The sequence below is a fragment of the Panthera leo genome, chromosome A3 (genome assembly GCF_018350215.1).
Source record: "Panthera leo isolate Ple1 chromosome A3, P.leo_Ple1_pat1.1, whole genome shotgun sequence".
Lineage (NCBI taxonomy): Eukaryota > Metazoa > Chordata > Mammalia > Carnivora > Felidae > Panthera > Panthera leo.
In genome coordinates, this window is record NC_056681.1 from 109,757,173 (window position 1) to 109,779,324 (window position 22,152).

The window sequence follows — 22,152 nt, forward strand, 5'->3', positions numbered from 1 at the left end:
CTGTCCCAAAAATAAATAAAAAATGTTGAAAAAAAAAAATTAAAAAAAAAAAATAAATAAATAAACATTAAAAAAAAAATTTTTTTTTTAAAGAGGGAGCAATGTGTGTAATCTCAAGAAAAGGAGCTTTGAACAAACCTTCTGTGCTGCTCCCACCAAGGAGCGTGAACCAAGCCTGGGCAGTGCCGTCTGAGAGGTCCCCCACCACTTATCTCCAGCCTAGGTGGATCCAGGAGCTAAATGGAAGCTGGGGTTGCACAGAACCTGGGGCCTACCCGCACTCAAAAGCACACCAGTGCACACGAGCATATAATCTAGGTTATTTTACAATCATTCATGCTGTTTCCCTGCATCATGCATGTAGACACTTAAGAGTCAAGTAGGGGGGCACCTGGCGGGCTCAGTCAATGGAGCATGCGACTCTTGATCTTGGAGTTGTGAGTTCAAGCCCCACATTGGGTGTAGAGAATACTTTAAAAAATAAAATCTTGCAGATAAAACAGAGTCAAGGAGGTAGAACTGTAAGACTGACCATTTGCCCTGAGCCTAGGGAGACTAAGAAGAATCAGAGCTCACATTACGAAGTCCAAACAGTCCTCCAAATCCTCCTATAATTACAGGCATTAGTGTCAAAACAGGATCCAGGCATATTGTCTTTTTTTAACATTTTACTCACTAAGAAGCAAGCTAAGGACAACAGCAGTATTTGAATTAATACCTTAAATTCTACCTTCCCCAGGTAAACAAAGACTCTTTATAAGGTAAGGGACAATCCCACTAAGCAGCTTGGCAGGGAGTCCAGTCTTACCTCCCTTTTTGGCGGGGAGGCGGTGGGGAGGGAGATTCTGAAATACACCACCTTCCCACCTACAGTGAATAGCATCCCATTGTTACATAAGGAAATACAAAAATAGTAAGACAGTTGGACATTCCAATTCTACCTTTTTACCAACATTTTAAAAAGACATTATTATAAATAAAGTGAAACCCAGAACCCTATCCAACTGGGAACCCTCTTTGGTCAGCTCTTTTTTCCCTCTGTAAAACAGAGATTGAAAGTTGCTCCCCTACGTGTACTACCTGCCTCAGTAAGATATGTTCTGCTGACTTCTAAAATTTCCTCAATTCGGTGATGGAAAATTGTATGTCTGATTCAATTAAAGAACTATTTGCTAGATAGTTATTATCTATTATCATCTGGTAGGAGATTCTACTCTTACTTTCCTTGGGAGGATTGTCCATAATGGTAATATAATCAACCCCTGGGGTAATACTCCCTGATCCTCAGCCTGTTTTTGCACCTGTGGTTTGCCTTTTGTCAGAGGTGGGCGTGCAAACAGGCAGGTGGGGGGAGGAAGGGGTGAGAATGAAATGACTTGTTTCTCATGTGAATGGGAGGAGTCCTTTATTCCACCTCCTGAAAAACTCCTTTAAAAGCGATGGCTGCCGCCAGACAACCACAGAACAGGTTCATTAGCAGAAAGCCAGCATGGCCAACAAGTCGAAATTTATTGACTACATTGATGAAGCTCTGGAAAAATCAAAAGAAACTGCACTTTCTCGCTTGTTTTTCACCCATCAGGGGATTCCGTACCCCATCACCATGTGCACTTCAGAAACTTTCCAGGCCTTGGACACCTTTGAAGCCAGAAGCGATGATATAGTGCTTGCATCTTATCCAAAGTGTGGTAAATAACAAGTCATTTTCTACAAGGGCGCTTTTTCATAAGGAGTAGGTTGGGCAGGGTGCAAGGCAAAGGTGGGAGGAAGGCGGTTCCTCTCCGCACGAAGCTGGCCAGAAGTCAGGGAGGAGAACGACCAAGATGGTTAAGAACATAGCTTGTGAAATCAATAACCAGAACTGCTAGATTTAGAAATCCTGGGGTCTGAGGGAAGGATGATGGATGCAGAAAGGGAGGCATGGTGGGGCTAGCAACCAGAAAGAGAAATGCAAGAAAGTCCATTTGCCATCGGCCACTGAGAGCAGGAAAGATTTTCATCTTGGTTTTTGACTGAGGAGCACGGCCATGTCTATAATGTATATGATGATTTCCATGAAATTATTTTTCAGGATCAAACATCATCAATCCACCAGCTTCTCAAACCAGTGTTACAATGGTCATTTATCAATGGAGGATAAATTAAGAATCTGTGGGGCACCGGGGTGACATAGTCAGGCATCTGACTCTTGATTTCAGATCAGGTCATGATCTCATGGTTCGTGGGGTCGAGCCCTGCATGGGGCTCAGCGCTGTCAGCACAGAGCCTGCTTGGGATTCTTTCTCTCCCTTTCTCTCTGCCCCTCCCCCATGAGCTCGCTCTCTCTCTCTCTCTCTCTCTCTCCCTCTCTCTTTCCCTCTCAAAATAAATAAATACATTTAAAAAAAAACAGAATCTAAATCCCTATTTTACACAATCTGATTTTTTAAACTGTTATTTCATCTCTAAGTGTTTACTAAAGTCATCTTTATTTGATATTTTTCTTTCTATTATTTGATGCTGAGTTTTTATAAATTCAAAATTATATATACTTTTTTAGAAAATATTCACTGGGGCACCTGGGTGGCTCAGTCAGTTAAGCATCTGACTTCAACTCAGGTCATGATCTTACGGTTCGTGGGTTCGAGCCCCGCATCGGGGCTCTGCACTGACAGCTCAGAACCTGGAGCCTGCTTCATATTCTGTGTCTCCCACTCTCTCTGCCCCCCTGCCCCCTGCTTAGGCTCTGTCTCTCTCTCTCTCTCTCTCTCAAAAATAAACATTAAAAAAATTTTTTCAAAGAAAATATTTACTAATGCAAGGTACAATAATATGTGATATATGATAAACAATCATTTCTATAACATAACATTGTTCTATAAGGAACATATTGTAGATTTAAGAAGAATTGCCTCTTGTTAAAAGAGAAATCTGAAAAATAAGGTAACCTGAATTTATACTAATGTAAGTATGTTCTATTTTCCACAAAACTCTATTTCTTTCCATAGCCCAGTTTATTTCAAATGCAGAAGAACCAATTGTACACACCACAGAGTGGCTATAGATTTTAATTTTTATGATGTATATGCACAAGTAACATGCCTTTGCTATACCAAGGTTCTTTTAATGAGCTTTGATTCTCTGATTTTTCTTATAGGTTCAAATTGGATTCTACATATCATTAGTGAGTTAATATTTGCTGAATCTAACAAAAAGTATGAATATCCAGAATTTCCAATTCTTGAATGTGGGGACCCAGAAAAATATCAGGTTAGTACAAAACAGCCTTTAAACTTATAGTAAATTATCATAGAAAGACTTCTTCCATTTGGGGGATTTTTTTAGTTTTGGGTTCAGAAAGTACTAACACTAATAATCATTGCAACTTATTTTGTGCGTACCATCTAAGCCCAGCACCTTTCAAGGATTGTCTCATTTCAGGGCAAAAAAACCTCATCACCGTTTCTCAAAAGATCAAACCGTCAGAGACTTGCCCAAGGTCAAGGGGCTTATAAATATCAGGGCCAAGATTTGAACCCAAATTGTCCAATTTGAGCTTCTTGACCTCTGGACAATATAGACAGCCTACTTATTAAAGAGAACTAGGAGGGAAAGTAAGCCGAGAAACCTGAAGAAAAAAATTAAAATGAGGGGCACCTGGCTGGCTTAGTCAGTAAAGCATGCTACTCTTGATCTTGGGTTTGTACGATCAAGCCCCATGTGGGGTGTAGAGATTACTTAAAAAATAAGATCTCTTTTAAAAAATTAAAACCATAAAAACTTTCTCTCTGAAGACAGAAACTTGGTGGGATGGCAAGAGAAGGGTTCCTCTAAAGCCTGGATCATTCTGCTTTCAGTTTATGTCAGCACCCCCCAGTCTTTTCCTAATAAGACACTATCTTTGGTGTCCCTGTATCAGTGATGTCTCTGGTGTGTGGGGGGATGGGAAAGGGTAGTAGCTGAGAGAGTAAGCCACTGATGTGCATAAAGGTTCTTTTTTTTTTTTTTTAATTTTTATTTTTGAGAGAGACAGAGAGGGACAGAGTGCAAGCAGGGGAGGTGCAGAGTGAGAGAGGGAGACAGAATCCGAAGCAGGCTCCAGGCTCTGAGCTGTCAGCACAGAGCCTGACGCGGGGCTAGAACTCACGAGCTATGAGATCATGACCTGAGCCGAAGTCAGACGCTTAACCGACTGAGCCACCCAGGCACCCTAAGGTTCTTTCTTTTTTTTAATGTTTATTTATTTATTTTCAGGGAGAGAGAGAGAGAGAGAGAGAGCATGCATGAGCAAGGAAAGGCCAGAGAGAAATAGAGAACACCAAGCAGGCTCCATGCTATCACCACAGAGCCTGATGCAGGGCTCGATCTCACAAACTGTGAGATCATGACCTGACCCAAAATGAAGAGTTGGACACTTAACCGATTGAGCCACCCAGGCGCCCCCTTACCTGTTCTAATTCACTTTACTACACGTTATTGCTCCCACTACCAATATAACCAGGTGAGGCTTGGGTGTGAGACAGAAAGTTCTGTTCCCAGGCAGGAAAGGCAAGGACAGGGAGGGAGGAAGGATCTGCCTCAAGACTTCAGTGCCTGGACAGGACAGGTGGGAGGAGGGCCAGCCCCAGCCCTGCCAGAAACGCATTTGGTGGGGAGGCGGACTACAGTCTCAGCAAAACTTCCAGAGATGCTTACTGCCAGGACTCCCAACAAGCAGACAGAAGAACTCAGTTACTGAGAATTAAGTCACTGGATCGGGACTGACGAAGGGGTTTCTGGAAAACGACAGAGACACATGGCATGATGACAAATACAAACTGAAAAGTTGGATCCTAGGGGGAAGGAAGCCCATTTCCATGGATTGGGTTAAAGTAACGGAAAAACACAGGCAGGTAAGGTATTCAGGGACTTGGGGCTGGGCTGGAGTGGGGAGCTAAGCGTGCATCCTGGATCTGGTGGGTTGCAACGTCAGGAGGAAGCAGAGGCCTAGCAGCCACAGCAGGGCCCAGAGGTGGGAGGTCAGGACCAGCTCAGGACGTGGGGACAGGAGTTTTAAGAAACTTTCCTAGGTAGAGATGAACGGGCTAATGAAAAGCCTCATTGATTTCTCCTTTCCGGGCCACTGCATAACCTTTTTTCTAAAGAGGGTGTGTATCATCACTTTTAAAATTTATGCTAACATTTCTCTAGCTTTCCAACTTTTTTTAAAACGTAATTTTTATTAAAAAAAATTTTTTTTTCAACGTTTTTTATTTATTTTTGGGACAGAGAGAGACAGAGCATGAACGGGGGAGGGGCAGAGAGAGAGGGAGACACAGAATCGGAAACAGGCTCCAGGCTCCGAGCCATCAGCCCAGAGCCTGACGCGGGGCTCGAACTCACGGACCGCGAGATCGTGACCTGGCTGAAGTCGGACGCTTAACCGACTGCGCCACCCAGGCGCCCCAAGTAATTTTTATTTAAAATTTCATTTTTGAGAGACAGAATGAGACGCAGCATAAGCGGGGGAGGGGCAGAGAGAGAGAGAGGGAGACACAGAATCCGAAGCAGGCTCCAGGCTCCGAGCTGTCAGCACAGAGCCCGATGCAGGGCTTGAACTCACGAATTCGAACTCGTGAGATCATGACCTGATCCGAAGTCAGACACTTAACCAGCTGAGCCACCCAGGTGCCCCTCCAATTTTTTCTAAAGTAAACTCTACATCCGAATTGGGACTCAGATTCACGATCTGGAGATGAAGAGTTGCATGCTCTGACTGAGCCAGCCAGGCTCCCCTCCAACTCCCCTTTTATTTATAATTTTTAAAATTTATTTATTTACTTTGAGAGAGAGAGGGAGAGTGCATGAGCAGGGGAGGGGAAGAGAGAGGGAGACGGAGAATCCCAGGCAGGCTCCGTGCCTCAGCACAGAGCCCAATGAGGGGCTCAGACCCACAAACTGTGAGATCTTGACCTGAGCCAAAACCAAGAGTCGGATGCTCAACAGACTGAGCTACCCAGGTGCCCCATGTGAGCTCTTGATCTCCGGGTTGTGGGTTTGAGCCCCACATTGGGCATAGAGATTACTTACAAAAATAAATAAAATTAAATACGTGTGTTTTCTTAAAATATGTCTATATCCAGTCTTTACATTGCTTATAGTTTGGCCCCATCACACATTTTAGTTGACACATCAGTTTTGTTACATTTATTTCCCGTTTTCTCCCTGGATATTTCTTTAATCCTATTAGGAACTTTACCATTTCTCATATGTCTTTTTGTGATTTTTGGCCATGCAGTGCAGTGGAAACTGCATTCTATAACTTAATCTGAAAATTACCATCTGTGCGATTTTGCACAAAGCCCTTAAAACCTCAAAGTCATTTGTTAATCTCTAAAATGGGGGTTATAATATCCACCTGAGGGGATTGCTGTGAACGAATGTAAAAGTGATGTTCAAAACTAAAAATTAGGGAAATTTGATGTAAATCAAGTATTACGACTACTCTATTCTCTTCTTTTTTAATGTTTATTTATTTTTGAGAGAGAGTGCAAGCAAGGGAGAGGCAGAGAGAGGACACAGAGGATCCAAAGCAGGCTCTAGTCTCTGAGCTGTCAGCCCAGAGCCAGATGCAGGGCTCAAACTCACAAACTGTGAGATCATGATCTGAGCTTAACCGACTGAGCCACCCAGATGCCCCTCAAGTATTATGACTATTAATTGCCACTGGAACCCATATCATTGACTTAAATTGGTTTTTTATTTTTAAAATCTCAGGTGTTTTTTTTTTTCCTTTTTTTTTTTTTTTTTTGGCTCTTGCTTGAGTTGAGATGTCCACTAAGTTTCTTTCTTTTTTTCAAAAATTTTTATGTTTATTTTATTTTTGAGAGAGAGAGAGAGAGAGAGCGCACAGGGGAGGGGTAGAGAGAGAGGGGGAGACACAGAATCTGAAGCAGGCTCCAGGCTCTGAGCTGTCAGCACAAAACCCAAGGCGGGGCTCCAACTCATGGACTGCAAGATCATGACATGAGCTGGTGTCTGATGTCCACTAAGTTTCTACAGAAACATTGGCTATAAACGTCTAAATATCATTTTACCACTTGAAATAATGTGCCCCAGCTGCGAGTGACCTCTACAAGTGTGGAAATGAAACTCGAGGCTTTAGCCCATATAACGTACTAAAACCCTTAACGCTGGCAGATTAAACAGGTAACTTCATTTTTAAAATTATCAGTAGAAGCAGACACACACACACACACACACACACACACACACAAAGAATCAATCACTGAGTCTTACATTGACAAGAATTTCTCTAGTAAAATATTTCTCAGATATTCAAGTGACTGTGCACTTCCAGGTTCTGTTAGGATATTTGATTGCATGGAATTTTGTTGGCAAAAAAAAAGTCTAGATATTAAAAGTGGGTTTGGGAGACCTATGGAAAAACTTGAATATTTCTGGTAAAGACCTTGACTATAGAAGAGAGCCAAATGAAGACAGAATAGATCACAAATTATGAGCTGCAAAGAGTCAATTCTAAAAAGAATTTAGTGTGATTGTAGAAGAGGTAAAATTTTCAAAAAAAAGACCCCTCCAAAATGGTAAGCCAAACCCTATAAGGCGGTCCAGAAGGATGATTTAAATTATTTATGACTTTCTCCATTCCTCATCCCCACAAATTAAGAAAACAGAAATAAATTTTTAAAAACTAGAGGGGGAAATAGAAAAGGCACAGTAGTGATACTTGGAACTACCATTCAGATACTACACTTAAGAGCAATTCACCATAAGACATACATGCTTTTACTTTACCATGTCTGTTTTTAAGAGAATGAAACAGTTTCCATCCCCAAGGATTCTGGCAACTCATCTCCATTATGACAAATTACCTGGGTCCATCTTCAAGAATAAAGCCAAGGTGAGTGTCCCTCCCTACTCGTATTTCAGTTTGAAGTTTTTAATGTCTAGATATTGCCTTTCTGAGCTATGTGATGAAGTCTGCATCTTATCATAGAATTTTGAGAAATGAAACGTGTGATTTAGCATTTCTTCTGTTCTTTCTTCAAATATATTTGCTATTGTGCTCAAAGTGAATGCATTTTCAGCTAGGATATAAAACATATACCTAGAATTGAACATATTTTAAAATCTGTTTTATAGTGAATAGATTCCAGAATCCCACTAAGATATTTAGAGAGTTTAACAAAAGAATGCGATAGGAAAATGAGAAGTTGTGTTTTTTTGTTCTTTCTGGTGAGCATTATTTATGTGAGGTCTGAAGCAATTTTATTTCTGAATTTCACGTATAATAGCAAACTTCATGTCCTGCAAACATAACTATAGGTGCTTTGGCTCCTCTTATCATTGTTTGATCTTCGCTGACCAAACTCTGAACATTATTTTCATTGTCCTTAATATTACTTTTTCTTTAATATTATTTTGCAATTTTTACTTTGTGGTTTACCCTTCCAGATCATGCCCTTATGACTATTCTAATGAGCTTGCCCTTTTTTCCTTTTTGGTATCTTCTTTTTTTTTTTTTTAACGTTTATTTATTTATTTTGAGAAAGAGAGAGAGTGTGTGCACTGCTCACGCATGAACACATGCTAGCTGGGGGAGGGGCAGAGAGAGAGAGAGAGAGAGAGAGAGAGAGAATCTCAAGCCGGCTCTGCACTGTCAGTGCAGAACCTGGCTTGGGGCTCGATCCCACAAACCATGAGATTGTGACCTAAGCCGAACTCAAGAGTCAGACACTTAACCGACTAAGCCACCCAGGCACCTTGCTTTTTTCATATCTTCTACACATGCCTTCTTAATGTCTAAGTTCATTAGCAAAAGTTCTCTGCTACAACATCAGTCTGCTTTTTCTTCTTTTCTCTTCCCTCTCCCCAGACTTCCCCATCTGCCACCCCCGCTTCTTCAATTTCTCTGTATGTTAACAAAATTATGTCGTATACAAGATTACACAATAATATTGTTCACCCCTTCACTTTTCCAAAGTTCAAAATATAGACCTGAATTAATTAACTTAATTTTCTCTTTCTAGATATTGGTGATATTTCGAAACCCTAAAGATACAGCAGTATCTTTTTTCCATTTCCACAACAATGTCCCTGATATTCCAAGCTATGGCTCCTGGGATGAATTCTTCAGACAGTTCATGAAAGGCCAAGGTATGGCTGTTGGTGAAGGAATTCTTACTTTGACAGATGACCACAAAAGTACAAAAAATCAAATGTATTTTAAGGTAAAGAAAGAAGACTAGGGAGGATCCAGGAACCAAAAAGTTGCTTTTATTTAAAAATTTTTTTAACGTTTATTTATTTTTGAGACAGAGAGAGACAGAGCATGAACGGGGGAGGGTCAGAGAGAGGGAGACACAGAATCTGAAGCAGGCTCCAGGCTCTGAGCTGTCAGCACAGAGCCTGAAGCGGGGCTCAAGCTCACGGACCGCGAGATCGTGACCTGAGCCGAAGTCGTTCGCTCAACCGACTGAGCCACCCAGGCGCCCGCCAAAAAGTTGCTTTTAATGAAACTTTAATGAAGTTTTATAGCACCACTAGTTCTGCACATCAAACAATAATACATTACTGTTTTTAAAAATAATTTGGGCAATTTACATGTTGCCTATAAGTATGAGGTGGCCATAGAACAGACATAGGACCAAGAGGCCTATACGGAGTCATGTAGAAAAGCATCTCTGGTTAATTTCCCCTAAGTCTCTATATAACACAATGATAAAAAAAAAAAAAAAAAGAGAGAGAGAGAGAGAGATAAAACCATGACATTGAGCAAACACATCTAAGATATTTGTTTGCCAGAAAAGAAAAGGCTTTGTTAGACCATGTTGATGTTTTACCTCTGGTAATTGATAACTGCAATTTTGTAGGTGCCTACTGAGGCTTCGGGCTGGCTCAGTCAGTAGAGCACGCAACCCTTGATCTTGGGGTTGTGAGTTCGAGCCCCACATTGGGTGCAGAGATTACTTAAAAAAAAACTCTTGTAAGTGCCTACTGATGCTCCAATGTACTAAAGGAGGTGTTGTATGTGCATGATTTCATTTAAGACTATAACAAACTATGAATAAAGTATTTCCAGCCCCTTGCACAGATGAGAAAACCAGTCCAAAAAGTTAAAACACTTGCCAGTGGTCCCACTGCTTGTAAGTCCCAGTGACTCTACTTCCATGGGTATAATGGCCAGAGATTAAAGATGCCTTCTTTAGTTGGTGACTCTTTTCAGTCTTGGCAGTGTCATAGAAGGCAGAGTTAATGCCACATGATCCTTGAGAAGTTGTTGACAGGTCACTCTAAGAGAACCACTTTTATTTTATTTTATTGGCTAACAAACAGCGTGTACAGTCTGCTCTTGGTTCTGGGGGTAGATTCCCATGGTTCATCGCTTACATACAACACCCAGTGCTCATCCTAACATGTTTTTTAAAGTTTTATTTATTTATTTATTTATTTATTTGCTCACGGACTTATTTATTATTTTGAGAGAGACAGAGCAGCGCAAGTGTGGGAGGGCCAGAGAGAGAGGGAGAATCCCAAGCAGGCTCTGCACTGTCAATGCAGAGACCGATGTGGGACTTAAACACATGAAACTGTGAGATCATGACCTGAGCTGAAATCGAGAGTGGGATGTTTAACCGACTGAGCCACCCAGGCGCCCAAAGAGGACCACTTCTAAAGGTGACCAGCACAGCAACGCCACGCCCCACATGCATGGCCACTGGGTACAGTATTGGCTCCTAAGCACAGATTAAGTATTGGGATGGAGGGGGGGGCAAGTGTACAGAAGGTGCTTATGAAGCACCACGATCAAAGTTTTGTTTGTCTGGAAACCACTCACTAAGTGGTACAAAGTTTCTGCTTTGCACGCTTTGTTACGTTCAAGTTATAAAGGAAGCTCAATGTACTGGAAAACATGCAGGATTTGCAATGAGAGGACTGGATTGGCTTCATCACTTATTATTATATATTAGTAATTAATATTAGATAGAATAGTTACCACTTACTGAGCAATTACTACATGCCAGGCACTATATACTATCTCTCACGTACATTTTAACATTTCATTTTTTTTTTTTTAATTTATTTATTTTGAGAGACAGAGAGCAGAGGAGGGGCAGAGAGAGACGGAGAGAGAGAATCCCAGGCAGGCTCTGTGCTGTCAGCGTGGAGCCCGATGAGGGACTCGAATACACGAACCATGAAATCATGACCTGAACCGAAACCAAGAGTTGGACGCTTAACCGACTAAGCCACCCAGATGCTCCCCAAAATTTCCATTTCTCTTAAGAACCCCATGGGGACAAATACTATACTTGTCCCCTTTTGTAAAGATGGAAATAGAGGCATAAAAAGCTCACACAGCCACTAAGTAGCAGAGCTTGAATTTAAATTCAGGTTCAAATCACTCACACTGGGGTGATGTTGAGCAAGACATTTGATTTTTTTTTAATTTTTTTTTAACGTTTATTTATTTTTGAGACAGAGAGAGACGGAGCATGAACGGGGGAGGGTCAGAGAGAGAGGGAGACACAGAATCTGAAGCAGGCTCCAGGCTCTGAGCTGTCAGCACAGAGCCCGACGCGGGGCTCGAACTCACGGACCGTGAGATCATGACCTGAGCCGAAGTCGGACACTTAACCGACCAAGCCACCCAGGCGCCCCTCTTTTTGCTTTTCTTAATGTGGTTATTGGAATATTTAAAATTACAGATGTGGTGGGGGGATGCCGGGGTGGTTCAGTCAGTTAAGCCTCTGACTCTGGCTCAGGTCATGATCTTTCGGTTCATGAGTTCGAGCCGCAAACCAGGCTCTGTGCTCTCAGCACAGATCCTGCTTTGGATCCTGTCTCCTTTTATCTCTGTCCCTCCCTTGCTTCTGCTTTCTCTCTCTCTCAAAAATAAATAAATAAGCATTTTTTAAAATTTACAGATGTGGCTTTCATTAAATTTCTATTGGACAATGCTGATTGAGAAAACATCTGTCTCATCATTTCTTTTCTTTCTGGTACTATCTGTCGTTTTTCGTGTACCTTTCACTATTTCTGAATCATTTTATTCACGTAAATATTCATGAATGTCTGGTAGTTTTTATCAAACCACGTTTGCAACTTGCTTAGTTATTATTTATGAAAATAATAAAATGAATAGAAATCTGACACAGGAATGGCCGTATGCCAGTTCTTCTGGAGCAGGGATTTATAATGACATACAAACATCTTGTCTGAGCATATACACACACACATATATAGTTTATATTTTAAAGCATAAATTAACCATCTATAATTTTAACCTCAATTATTTGAAATTCCCTAAGAATTTTTTCCTTATATTTTTAGTTTCCTGGGGAAGCTATTTTGATTTTGCCATTAACTGGAACAAACATCTTGATGATGAAAATGTTAAGTTCATATTATATGAAGACCTGAAAAAGGTAAGATTTTGATTATTGACATTCTATAGCAAGATTTATTATAAAATATCACATAGAGAACCTACTTTTAATGTCTGGTTGTGTGAACAAATATTGTATTCAATTAAAAAAATAAATATTCCAGATTTGTGGTACAATGCTAGGGAAAAAAAAAAAAAACAGTGCATAGGGGCTTAGGTTGTTTATTTAACAGAAATAAAATAATGCTTAGCAACTTATTACTAACAGTGGCTGCTTTATTTTCCTTCTGTGATAGATAGTCCAACTTAAGAATGGCAGAAATAATAAGTAGGTTTCAACTGAGATGGAAATGAACATGCATTTGGCTATGAATTGATTTTTCCATATAATGTTATTTTTTAAATTGGTATTCATGAACATTTATTTATTTTTTTAATATATGAAATTTATTGTCAAATTGGTTTCCATACAACACCCAGTGCTCATCCCAAAAGATGCCCTCAATACCCGTCACCTACCCTCCCCTCCCTCCCACCCCCCATCAACCCTCAGTTTGCTCGCAGTTTTTAAGAGTCTCTTATGCTTTGGCTGTCTCCCACTCTAACCTCTTTTTTTTTCTTCCCCTCCCCCATTCATGAACATTTAGTGCTGCCCAGCATTGTTCTAGGCCCTTGTGATACATCAGTGAACAGACAAGACAAAATTCACTGCCCTGGAGAAGCTTACCTTCTAGCGGAAGAGGCACGGAGAGAGAAAAACAATAAATATAACATTTTAAAAATGTTTATAATATGTGAGAAAAAAGAAATGGTATAATTGATTAAGGAAAACTGGAAATGTCTGGGGTAGGGAATTGGGATGTTGGACAAATCCCCATATAAGATAGCTGGTAGAAACCTCATGGAATGGATGTGATTTGAGCAAAGATCTAAAGAAGATGAGAGAGTAAGCAGAGTAGGTAACTGGAATAAGAATTTTCCAGGCATACAGAACCAACTGGAGCAAACGCCCTGAGGTAGGAGTGTTCCTGGTATGGTTAAGTGATATGAAGGAGGCGGATGTGGCTGGGTCAGTAGGGGTGAACCAGGGGAGATTAACCAATGAGAACAGAGGCAAGGGAGTGGGGTAGAGAGGAGTGAGGGGAATAATGTGGCCAGCCATTGAAATTACTTTGGCCTTCACTCTGAGTGAAATAGAAAACCATTATGGGATTCGAGCAGAAAAGTGATAGGAGTTGTGTTTTTAACAGGTTCATTCTGGTTGGTGTATGAAAACGTACTAGAGAGAAGAAAAGATTGTGTAGAGAAACCCATGAGGAGCGTACTATAGTAGTCCAGGCAAAGGAAGATTGTGGCTTAGACCAGAAGTGGCAATGGAAGTAATAAGTAGTTAAATTCTGAATATTTGTTGAAGAAGAGCTATTAGGATTTGCTGCTGGATTGGATGGGAGAAAGAGCAGTGAGAGAAAAATGAAGTCAAATAAGACTCCAATATCATTGGCCTGACCAACTGAGAGGACTGAATTGTCGTCCCTTGAGTACGAGATGCCAGCAGGTGAAGTGAGATTGTTGGAAAGATCAGGGGTTTGGCTTTGCACATGCTTAGTCTGAGATGTTTATTAGTCATCCAAATGGAGAGGTCAAGTTGACTATAAACGTGTTGAATGGAGAGAGTGCTGGGCTGTATATATAAATTTGGCACATAGATGGCATTTAAAGCCATGAGATTACATACTTACATGTACGTAAGTATATACATAGGGAAGAGAAGGAGACCAAGAACTGAGCCCTAGAGTCCCCCATATAGACTGTTTGGGAAACAGGAGGAACCAGCAAAGGAGATGGAGGAGGGGCTAATGAGGCAGGAGGGAAGCCAGAGTCCTGGACTCCAGTGGAGAAAGTATGTTAAAAAGGGAGCGTGCCAAATGCTTTCTAGAGGAATTGGGTTATTAACACCAGTCTCCTCTGACATTCTTATCAAAGGGAAGTATGAATGAATCCATCCCTTCTGTTTCTCGAGTGCATTTATGTAACATGAGAGAACATACTAATTTAGTCTTTTATCCTTCTAGTCTACAATGATGTTTCTGAAACTTGTGTTCCATGGAATGCCATGTTGCCCAGATGTTAATAATTCTTGCTTGGAGGTTGCCTATTCAAACTGATTTGGGGACTGTGGGTCTTTTGGGACATTCACATTGCAAGCTGACATACTCAAGAGTGAGAAATCCTGTAGGAAAAACAAAACAAACTTCTCTTTATTTAACCAAAAGGATTCCAAACTTACTTGACCTCACCCTTCACTCTCCTTTTCTTTTCTTTTTTTTTTCTTTTTTCACAAAACATCTATAGCCACCTTGAAGTAAATTAGTGTTTTGTAGAATACAGTTTAAGAAACTGTTCTAGAAGATTATGAATCTTCATTGGTAGGGATACTGGTTACAAGGGTATTTAGACAAGATTAATTTCAAGATTCCTTCTAGTTTTCAGGATTCTAAAAATTAGACTTTCTGGATAGAATTAAACATTAGCTATAAATAGGATTCAGAAGAAAAGAGAATTGGAATGGGCATGTACAAATACATTGATTTCCTCAGCTCATTTAGACTGGTGCTTTTTTTTATTATTTCTTTTAATGTTTATTTTTGAGAGAGAGACAGCAAGAGTCAGGGAGAAGCAGAGAGAGAGAGGGGTAGATACAGATTCTGAAACAAGCTCCAGGCTCTGAGCTGTCAGCACACAGCCCGATGCAAGCCTTGCTCACAAACTGGGAGATCATAACCTGAGCCAAAGTCGGATGCTTAATCGACTGAGCCACCCAGGTGCCCCTAGACTGGTGCTTTTTAATAAAATGAGTATCATCTTAGATAAGACCTACTACTTAATGCTTGCTATCATTATTTGTATCCTGAGGAGTTTAGTAAGAGTCACCCATTGAAACTACAAAGTAAAAACAATACAGAATATTTTGTAGGGCTATCTGAAATATTGATACAGAAGTATCAAAGAAAGTCTAAAGAGAGAGATGAAAAGGTGAGTTGGAGAGGTAGGCTTAGTAAATCCATTCTGGCTAAGAAACCTGTCTTTGCTCGGGCACAATTCCCATAGAAAGAAGTTTATCCTTGAAAATGTTGTTTTCAGAACCTGACCGCTGGAATAAAACAAATTGCTGAGTTCTTTGGATTCTCTTTAACCGGGGAGCAGATCCAAACCATCTCAGCCCAGAGTACCTTCCAAGCAATGCGAGCAAAGTCCCAGGAAACACACGGTGCCGTTGGGCCCTTCCTGTTCCGCAAAGGTAAAGTCGCATTTGTTTCTGGGACATCCATTGGTTTGCATGTAACAGGCAATCCAAATACTTTATTTTTATAATTTTTTTAATGTATATTTATTTTTGAGAGACAAGAGAGACGGACAGAGCACCAGCAGGGGAGGGGCAGAGAGAGCGGGAGACCCCAAATCCAAAGCAGGCTCCAGGCTCTGAGCTGTCAGCACTAAGCCAGATGTGGGGCTTGAACCCACGAACCATGAGATCATGATCTAAGCGGAAGGCAGACACTTAACCAACTGAGCCACACAGGTGCCCCAATCCAAATACTTTTATCTTCAGTTAAGACAGGATTTTCTTGTTTCTCCCTTAATAAGTTTGGACACAGTGAGTTCAAAGTAGACTGAGTTCCACTGAGTAGTATACTTCTACTGTGTACTAATTCCACAGAAGTAGACTGAGTGAGTTCCACAATATCTAAAGTATCTTTTAGAGTACTAAGTTCCTTGTACCTTTCTGCTTGCCAGTATGTGATGGCAGGACAACAGCCAGAGCTCCACCATTACATTAAAACTAAAGGATTCTATATTTTTAAAATAAACAGGGAATAGCAAGATACAGAATCGCATGTTAGCTGAGTGAGGCCCCTTTAAAGAACTTTGTGGGAAGCCTCATCAGTGACTTCTTTATACCTCACTGGCCACCTCTTACTGCCCTGTTGGTTGAGAACTGTGATTTTTTTAAAGGCAATCTAACTTCTTATGACAGTTTATGATAATATAGGTTAGGTATTACCAGTTTTTTTAAATTATATATATATATATAATATATATAATTTTATAAATTATATATATATATAATTTTATAAATTATATATATATAATTTTATAAATTATATATATATAATTTTTTAAATTATATATATATAATTTTTTAAATTATATATATATATTATATATATATATAGTATAACATGATTTAGAGGCAGCACTATGTGTTAGACCTTTTCCTAGGCATAAATTTTACAGCAAAAAAATTCATGAATTCCTTAATGTTATAAATGTGGGCACCAAAGCTCAGGGAAATTAATTTGTCCATTGCCACAAAGCTAATGATCGATGGAGTCAGGATTTGAACGTAGGTTTACTTGAGTCTACTCCACTTTACTTTATCAAATGAAGACCCATCTAAAATACCCACTGTGGGGGCGCCTGGGTGGCGCAGTCGGTTGAGCGTCCGACTTCGGCTCAGGTCACGATCTCGCGCTCCGTGAGTTCGAGCGCCGCGTCGGGCTCTGTGCTGACGGCTCGGAGCCTGGAGCCTGCTTCCGATTCTGCGTCTCCCTCTCTCTCTGCCCCTCCCCCGTTCATGCTCTGTCTCTCTCTGTCTCAAAAATAAATAAATGTTAAAAAATAAAATAAAATAAAATAAAATACCCACTGTGAATGGAACATTGAATGTAAATCTAGCTTGGGCTTGATTCCTGACTTTACCCCTGATTTTTATGCCTTGCTTGATTAGCTTTAAAGGAGGGGGAAGAAAATAGAACTTCTCTTTATATTGCTTTTTAAAAATTTTTTTTTAATGTTTATTTTTGAGAGAGAGAGAGAGAGAGAGAGCGAGCAGGGGAGGGGCAGAGAAAGAGGGAGACACAGAATCCCAAGCAGGCCCCAGGCTCTGAGCTGCCAGCATGGAGCCCAACACAGGGCTCAAACTCACAAACCTGCAAGATCATGACCTGAACCAAAGTCGGACGCTCAACCAACTGAAACACCCAGGCGTTAATCACGCACTATTCAGAACAGAAAAATTCTAAAATAAAGCGGTAACTTAAGTATTTTACAATATTCTTTGCAAAAATTCAGAAGGCACAGGTAAATGTGCAAGAGCGTTAAAAATTATTCACATTTCTCCCACCAGAGGCAAGTTTAACTTTTTGGCATATTTCTTCCAGCCTCATTCTGTGATGTTTTTTATAGTGGATGACATTTGTAAACAGCATTGTGTTTTATGTTATTCCCTTCATACATCCAAGCACTTCCTTGTCATTTTCCTTCTTTATAAACATACATTTCAATGGCTATGCAACAAGGAACTTGCAACTTCAACCCAAATCACCGAAAGATTCTAAAGAAAGAAGTAACTTCCTTTGTTTTTAAAAGGAATAAGAAAAACATATCCTAATCTTAGGCAAAGTAGTAACTTTTTACAAAATTACCAGCATCTGAGGTCTTAACCAAAACCTGTTGTAAAATGATAACTTCTCAAGGGGTAAGGTATTTAAAAGACTTTACAGAGGGGGAAAAAAGAATGACTCTCAGATAGTGGCATTTTAGGTCTCAAGTGTTGAGACAGGGGTGGGGCTAGGAGATGACTGAGGCCAACAGTCCCTTCGGTGATATAAAGAAAGCACATCACCTACTATGCCACAGATGGGGAGGCCCCAATGGATACCATTAACTTTACAGGAGCAATTACATTCATTTTTAAGACTGCTTAATTTTCTTCATGTCTCCATTTCACATTTCAAAGTGAAATGCTGCACTGAAAAAATGGTAAAATCAAGAAGAAATAGGGGGATGGGTAAAATGGGTGAAGGGAAGTAGGAGGTACAGGCTTCCAGTTAAGTAAGGAACAAGTCATGGGACTAAAAGGCACAGCACAGGTAACGGTATTATAAATGGCATTGTATGGTGACAGATGGCAGCTATACTTGTAAGCACAGCATAGTGTGTCTAGTTGTCGAACCACTATGTGATACCCCTGAAACGAATGTAACACTGTGTGCCAACCATACTCAAATAAAAATAAAAATAAAATGTAATAAATAGCTAAAAAAAAAAAATGAGGAAACTATCTTCTAACAGGTGTCCGGGTCTGTTATTTTTGTGTGTATTGTAGGTGAAGTTGGTGATTGGAAAAATTTGTTCAGTGAAACTCAGAACCAGGAAATGGATGAAAAATTCAAACAGTGCTTGGCAGGCACTTCCCTAGGAGCAAAGTTGAAGTATGAATCCTACTGCCACCCTTGAAGTAGGAATCCTACTGCCATCCGATTGCCAATTCAGCAGGCATGGGTATTTTCTTTTCCTGAATGATTATTAAATAATGAAATAAGTTGATCAAATAATCAACTAATGATAATTAAACAACGTTTAGATATACATAATATGAATTTAATAATAATGATAACATTGGGGCATCTGGGTGGCTCAGTCGGTTGGGCATCTGACTTCGGTTCAGGTCATGATCTCGCGGTCTGTGAGTTCTAGCCCCGCGTCGGGCTCTGTGCTGACAGCTCAGAGCTTGGAGCCTGCTTCGGATTCTGTGTCCTCTTCTCACTCTCTCTGCCCGTCCCCTGCTCATGCTCTGTCTCTCTCTGTCTCAAAAATAAATAAAACATTAATAATAATGATAACATTGAAGTTTTTGAGTGCAGAATTGTTTGTTCACTTTCTTTTTAACTTTTTTTTTTAATGTTTATTTTTGAGGGAGAGAGAGACAGAGCATGAGTGGGCAAGGGGCAGAGAGAGAGAGGGAGACACAGAATCTGAAGCAGACTCCAGCCTCCGCACTGTCAGCACAGAGCCTGATGCGGGGCTCGAACCCACAGACCACAAGACCATGACCAGAGCTGAAGTCAGATGTCCAACCGACTGAGCCACCTAGGTGCCCCTTTAAACTTTTTTTAATGTTTATTATTTATTTTTGAGAGAGAGAGAAAGCACAAGCGGGGGAGGGGGAGAGAGAGAGCGAGACACAGAATCCGAAGCAGGCTCCAGGCTCTGAGCTGTCAGCACAGAACCCGATGCGGGGCTCAAACCCACAAACTGTGAGATCATGACCTGAGCCGAAGTCGGATGCTTAACCGACTGAGCCACCCAGGCACCCATTTGCTTTTTGAGGAAAGACCATTTAGCTGTCTAAACGGGATACTCTTGCTAATGTGGCATGTTGGGGTTGTAACTTCTTTCATGCTCTGGGTTCACATAAGAGCATAAGCAGATACTATCAGAGACACACGTAAATTGGTGTCTGAATGGTGTGTAGATGAGACAGGCCTCCCAGTGATGCACAATTTTTTGTCCTCCCAGAATAATTCCTCTGTCCCTCACTACAGACCAAAGCACTTGTGGTTATCTCAGACTTACTGTTGGGGGGAATTTAATTCCAACTCTGCACTGAATTAAGATGAATAAATCCTATCCTCATATAATTCAAGGAAAATGCATTCACTGCTCATCTACTCTGTGTATGTCCCTGCAGTGAGCCCCGTGGAGGCCCCACTCTCAAGGGGCATTTTATGTCTATTTAACACAACCTTTAATTCAAAGCTAAATATTAGAGATTGTGTCATTCTGGCATAAAGGCTTTTCGACCACAGAACCCTAGGTAGTAAGGTGGAACTTAGGAGAGAAGGTAAAGAAAGTTTTGGACGAACCCTCTCAACAGTCCCTAATCTTTACACCATAGCTAGTCACAGTGAAGAATAGAAGGGTTCATAGAAAAGTTAAATAAAATTGCTTTGAGAGGGGTGCCTAGATGGCTCAGTCAGTTAAGCATTTGACTTCGGCTCAGGTCATGATCTCATGGTCTGTGAGTTTGAGTCCTGCATCAGGCTCTGTGCCGACAGCTCGGAGCGTGGAGCCTGCTTCGGATTCTGTGTCTCCCTCTCTCTCTCTGCACCTCCCCCGCTTACACTCTGTCTCTCTCTCTCCCTCTCTCAAAAATAAATAAATATTAAATTTTTTTAAAAAAAATCTGCATTGAGAAAGACTGCAGGACTACTATTTCTGGTAGTATGGTGGATTACATAACCTGAAAACCCTTCCCTCAGAACACCAAGAAAGTCTGGATAAAAATTCTTAAAAATTCTTTTAGTTGAATTTCTCAGCCCCCAGTAGAGTAAGTGGACTCATCAGGGCCCAAAACCACAGATGGAACAGAGAAGGAGACCAAGTAATAATCAGAGATGACATTAAGCCACCATTTACTGAGAGACTTGTCAGCAACAGAGGCTTGGGTTTTAATGCCCAGACCCCCATGACTGGTGCAGGAGTAGACAAATAGAGCAAAACAGAGCTGTTGAACTGACCCATAGAGGACAGGGCTGCCATTGCATATCTAGGAAGAAATTACACTCTTCCATATTTGCTACTAAGACAATTGGTTATGATACAGAAGAAGTAAAATCAGATTCTCACATTCTATCACTCACAAAAATGAATTTCTTGCAAATTAAACAACCATATGTTTAAAAAAGATGTTAAAGCTTTAGTTTTTTGGAAGCAAATACAAGATAATATTTTTATAACTAGAGTGAGATTTCTTAAAGAAGGAACAGAAAGCACAAAGAGGACACAATTTATGTTTTTGGCTACATTAAAATCTAAACATCTTTGTGGGGTGTCTGGCTGGCTCAGTCCTGACTCTTGATCTCAGAGTTGTCAATTCTAGCCCCAGGTTGGATGTAGTTTAAAAAGTAAAAAAAAAAAAAAAAAAAATCTTAAAAAGTAAAACTGTGTCATTAAGAAAGTGAAACCCAAAAATGTAAAATGGCAGGGCAGAGACTTGAAGAAGTTACTAAATAAAAGGCTACTATTTAGAGTATATAAAGAACAACTGAGAGGTGCTTGGGTGGCTCAGTCAGTTAAGTGTCCAACTATGGCTCAGGTCACAATCTCATGGTTCGTGAGTTTGAGCCCCGCCTCAGGCTTTCTGCTGTCAGCACAAAGCCCGCTTTGGATCCTCTGTCCCCCTCTCTCTCTGACCCTCCTCCACTCATTCTCTCTCTTTCTCACCAAATAAATAAATAAACTTAAAAAAAAAAACTCAAAGGGTACCTGGGTGGCTCAGTTGGTTGAGCGTTGAACTTCGGCTCAGGTCATGGTCTCACAGTTCGTGGGTTTGAGCCCCACATCGGGCTCTGGAGCCCACTTCGGATTCCGTGTCTCCCTCTCACTCTGCCCCTCCCTGCTCACTCTCTCTCAAAAATAAATAAACATTAAAAAATTTTTTTAAAAACTTAAAAAAATAAAGATCAACTGAATGGCTGCTTCCTTTCTTACACTCTATCTTTTTGAAACTAATTTCTATATAAACACTTAAGGACATAATGTCATCATCGTGTATCCAGTACAATGCTGCACATAGTAGGCACACAGTAAATATTTATTGAATAAATTAATGAACGAAGGGACTTTTTTTTAAAAAACCAAGAAGTGTTACTTAGAATATAAATCAGTCAGGATCCTTTTGATGTAATAAACAGAAAATCAAACACATACTGGTTTATAGTAGAAAGAAGAGGAGGGGAGAAGTCTTACAACTGACTGGCCTAGGATGGGTCTGGTTCAGATTAGTCTTGATCCAGAGCTCAAAAAAGGGCCTGATTCTCAACCTTCACTTCTCAACTCTACCCCCTCAGTGTAGCCTCCATTTTGGGGGAGATTTCTCTTTGGGAAGTACTGGAAACAGAAACCACTATAAGTATGTCAAGCATAAGGATTCAGTGGGA

The 22,152-nt window shown here is 40.5% G+C and overlaps 1 protein-coding gene across 1 annotated transcript; it reads left to right on the top strand.

Moving 5' to 3' along the window:
- The first annotated feature begins 1,489 nt into the window (after positions 1 to 1,489).
- SULT6B1 (sulfotransferase family 6B member 1) lies at positions 1,490 to 18,667 on the top strand. The gene is made up of 7 exons (XM_042930338.1): positions 1,490 to 1,688; positions 3,137 to 3,249; positions 7,790 to 7,879; positions 9,009 to 9,135; positions 12,313 to 12,407; positions 15,509 to 15,665; positions 18,537 to 18,667. Exons 1-7 carry the CDS (start codon positions 1,490 to 1,492, stop codon positions 18,665 to 18,667), a joined length of 912 nt encoding a protein of 303 aa, XP_042786272.1.
- Positions 18,668 to 22,152: the final 3,485 nt, after the last annotated feature.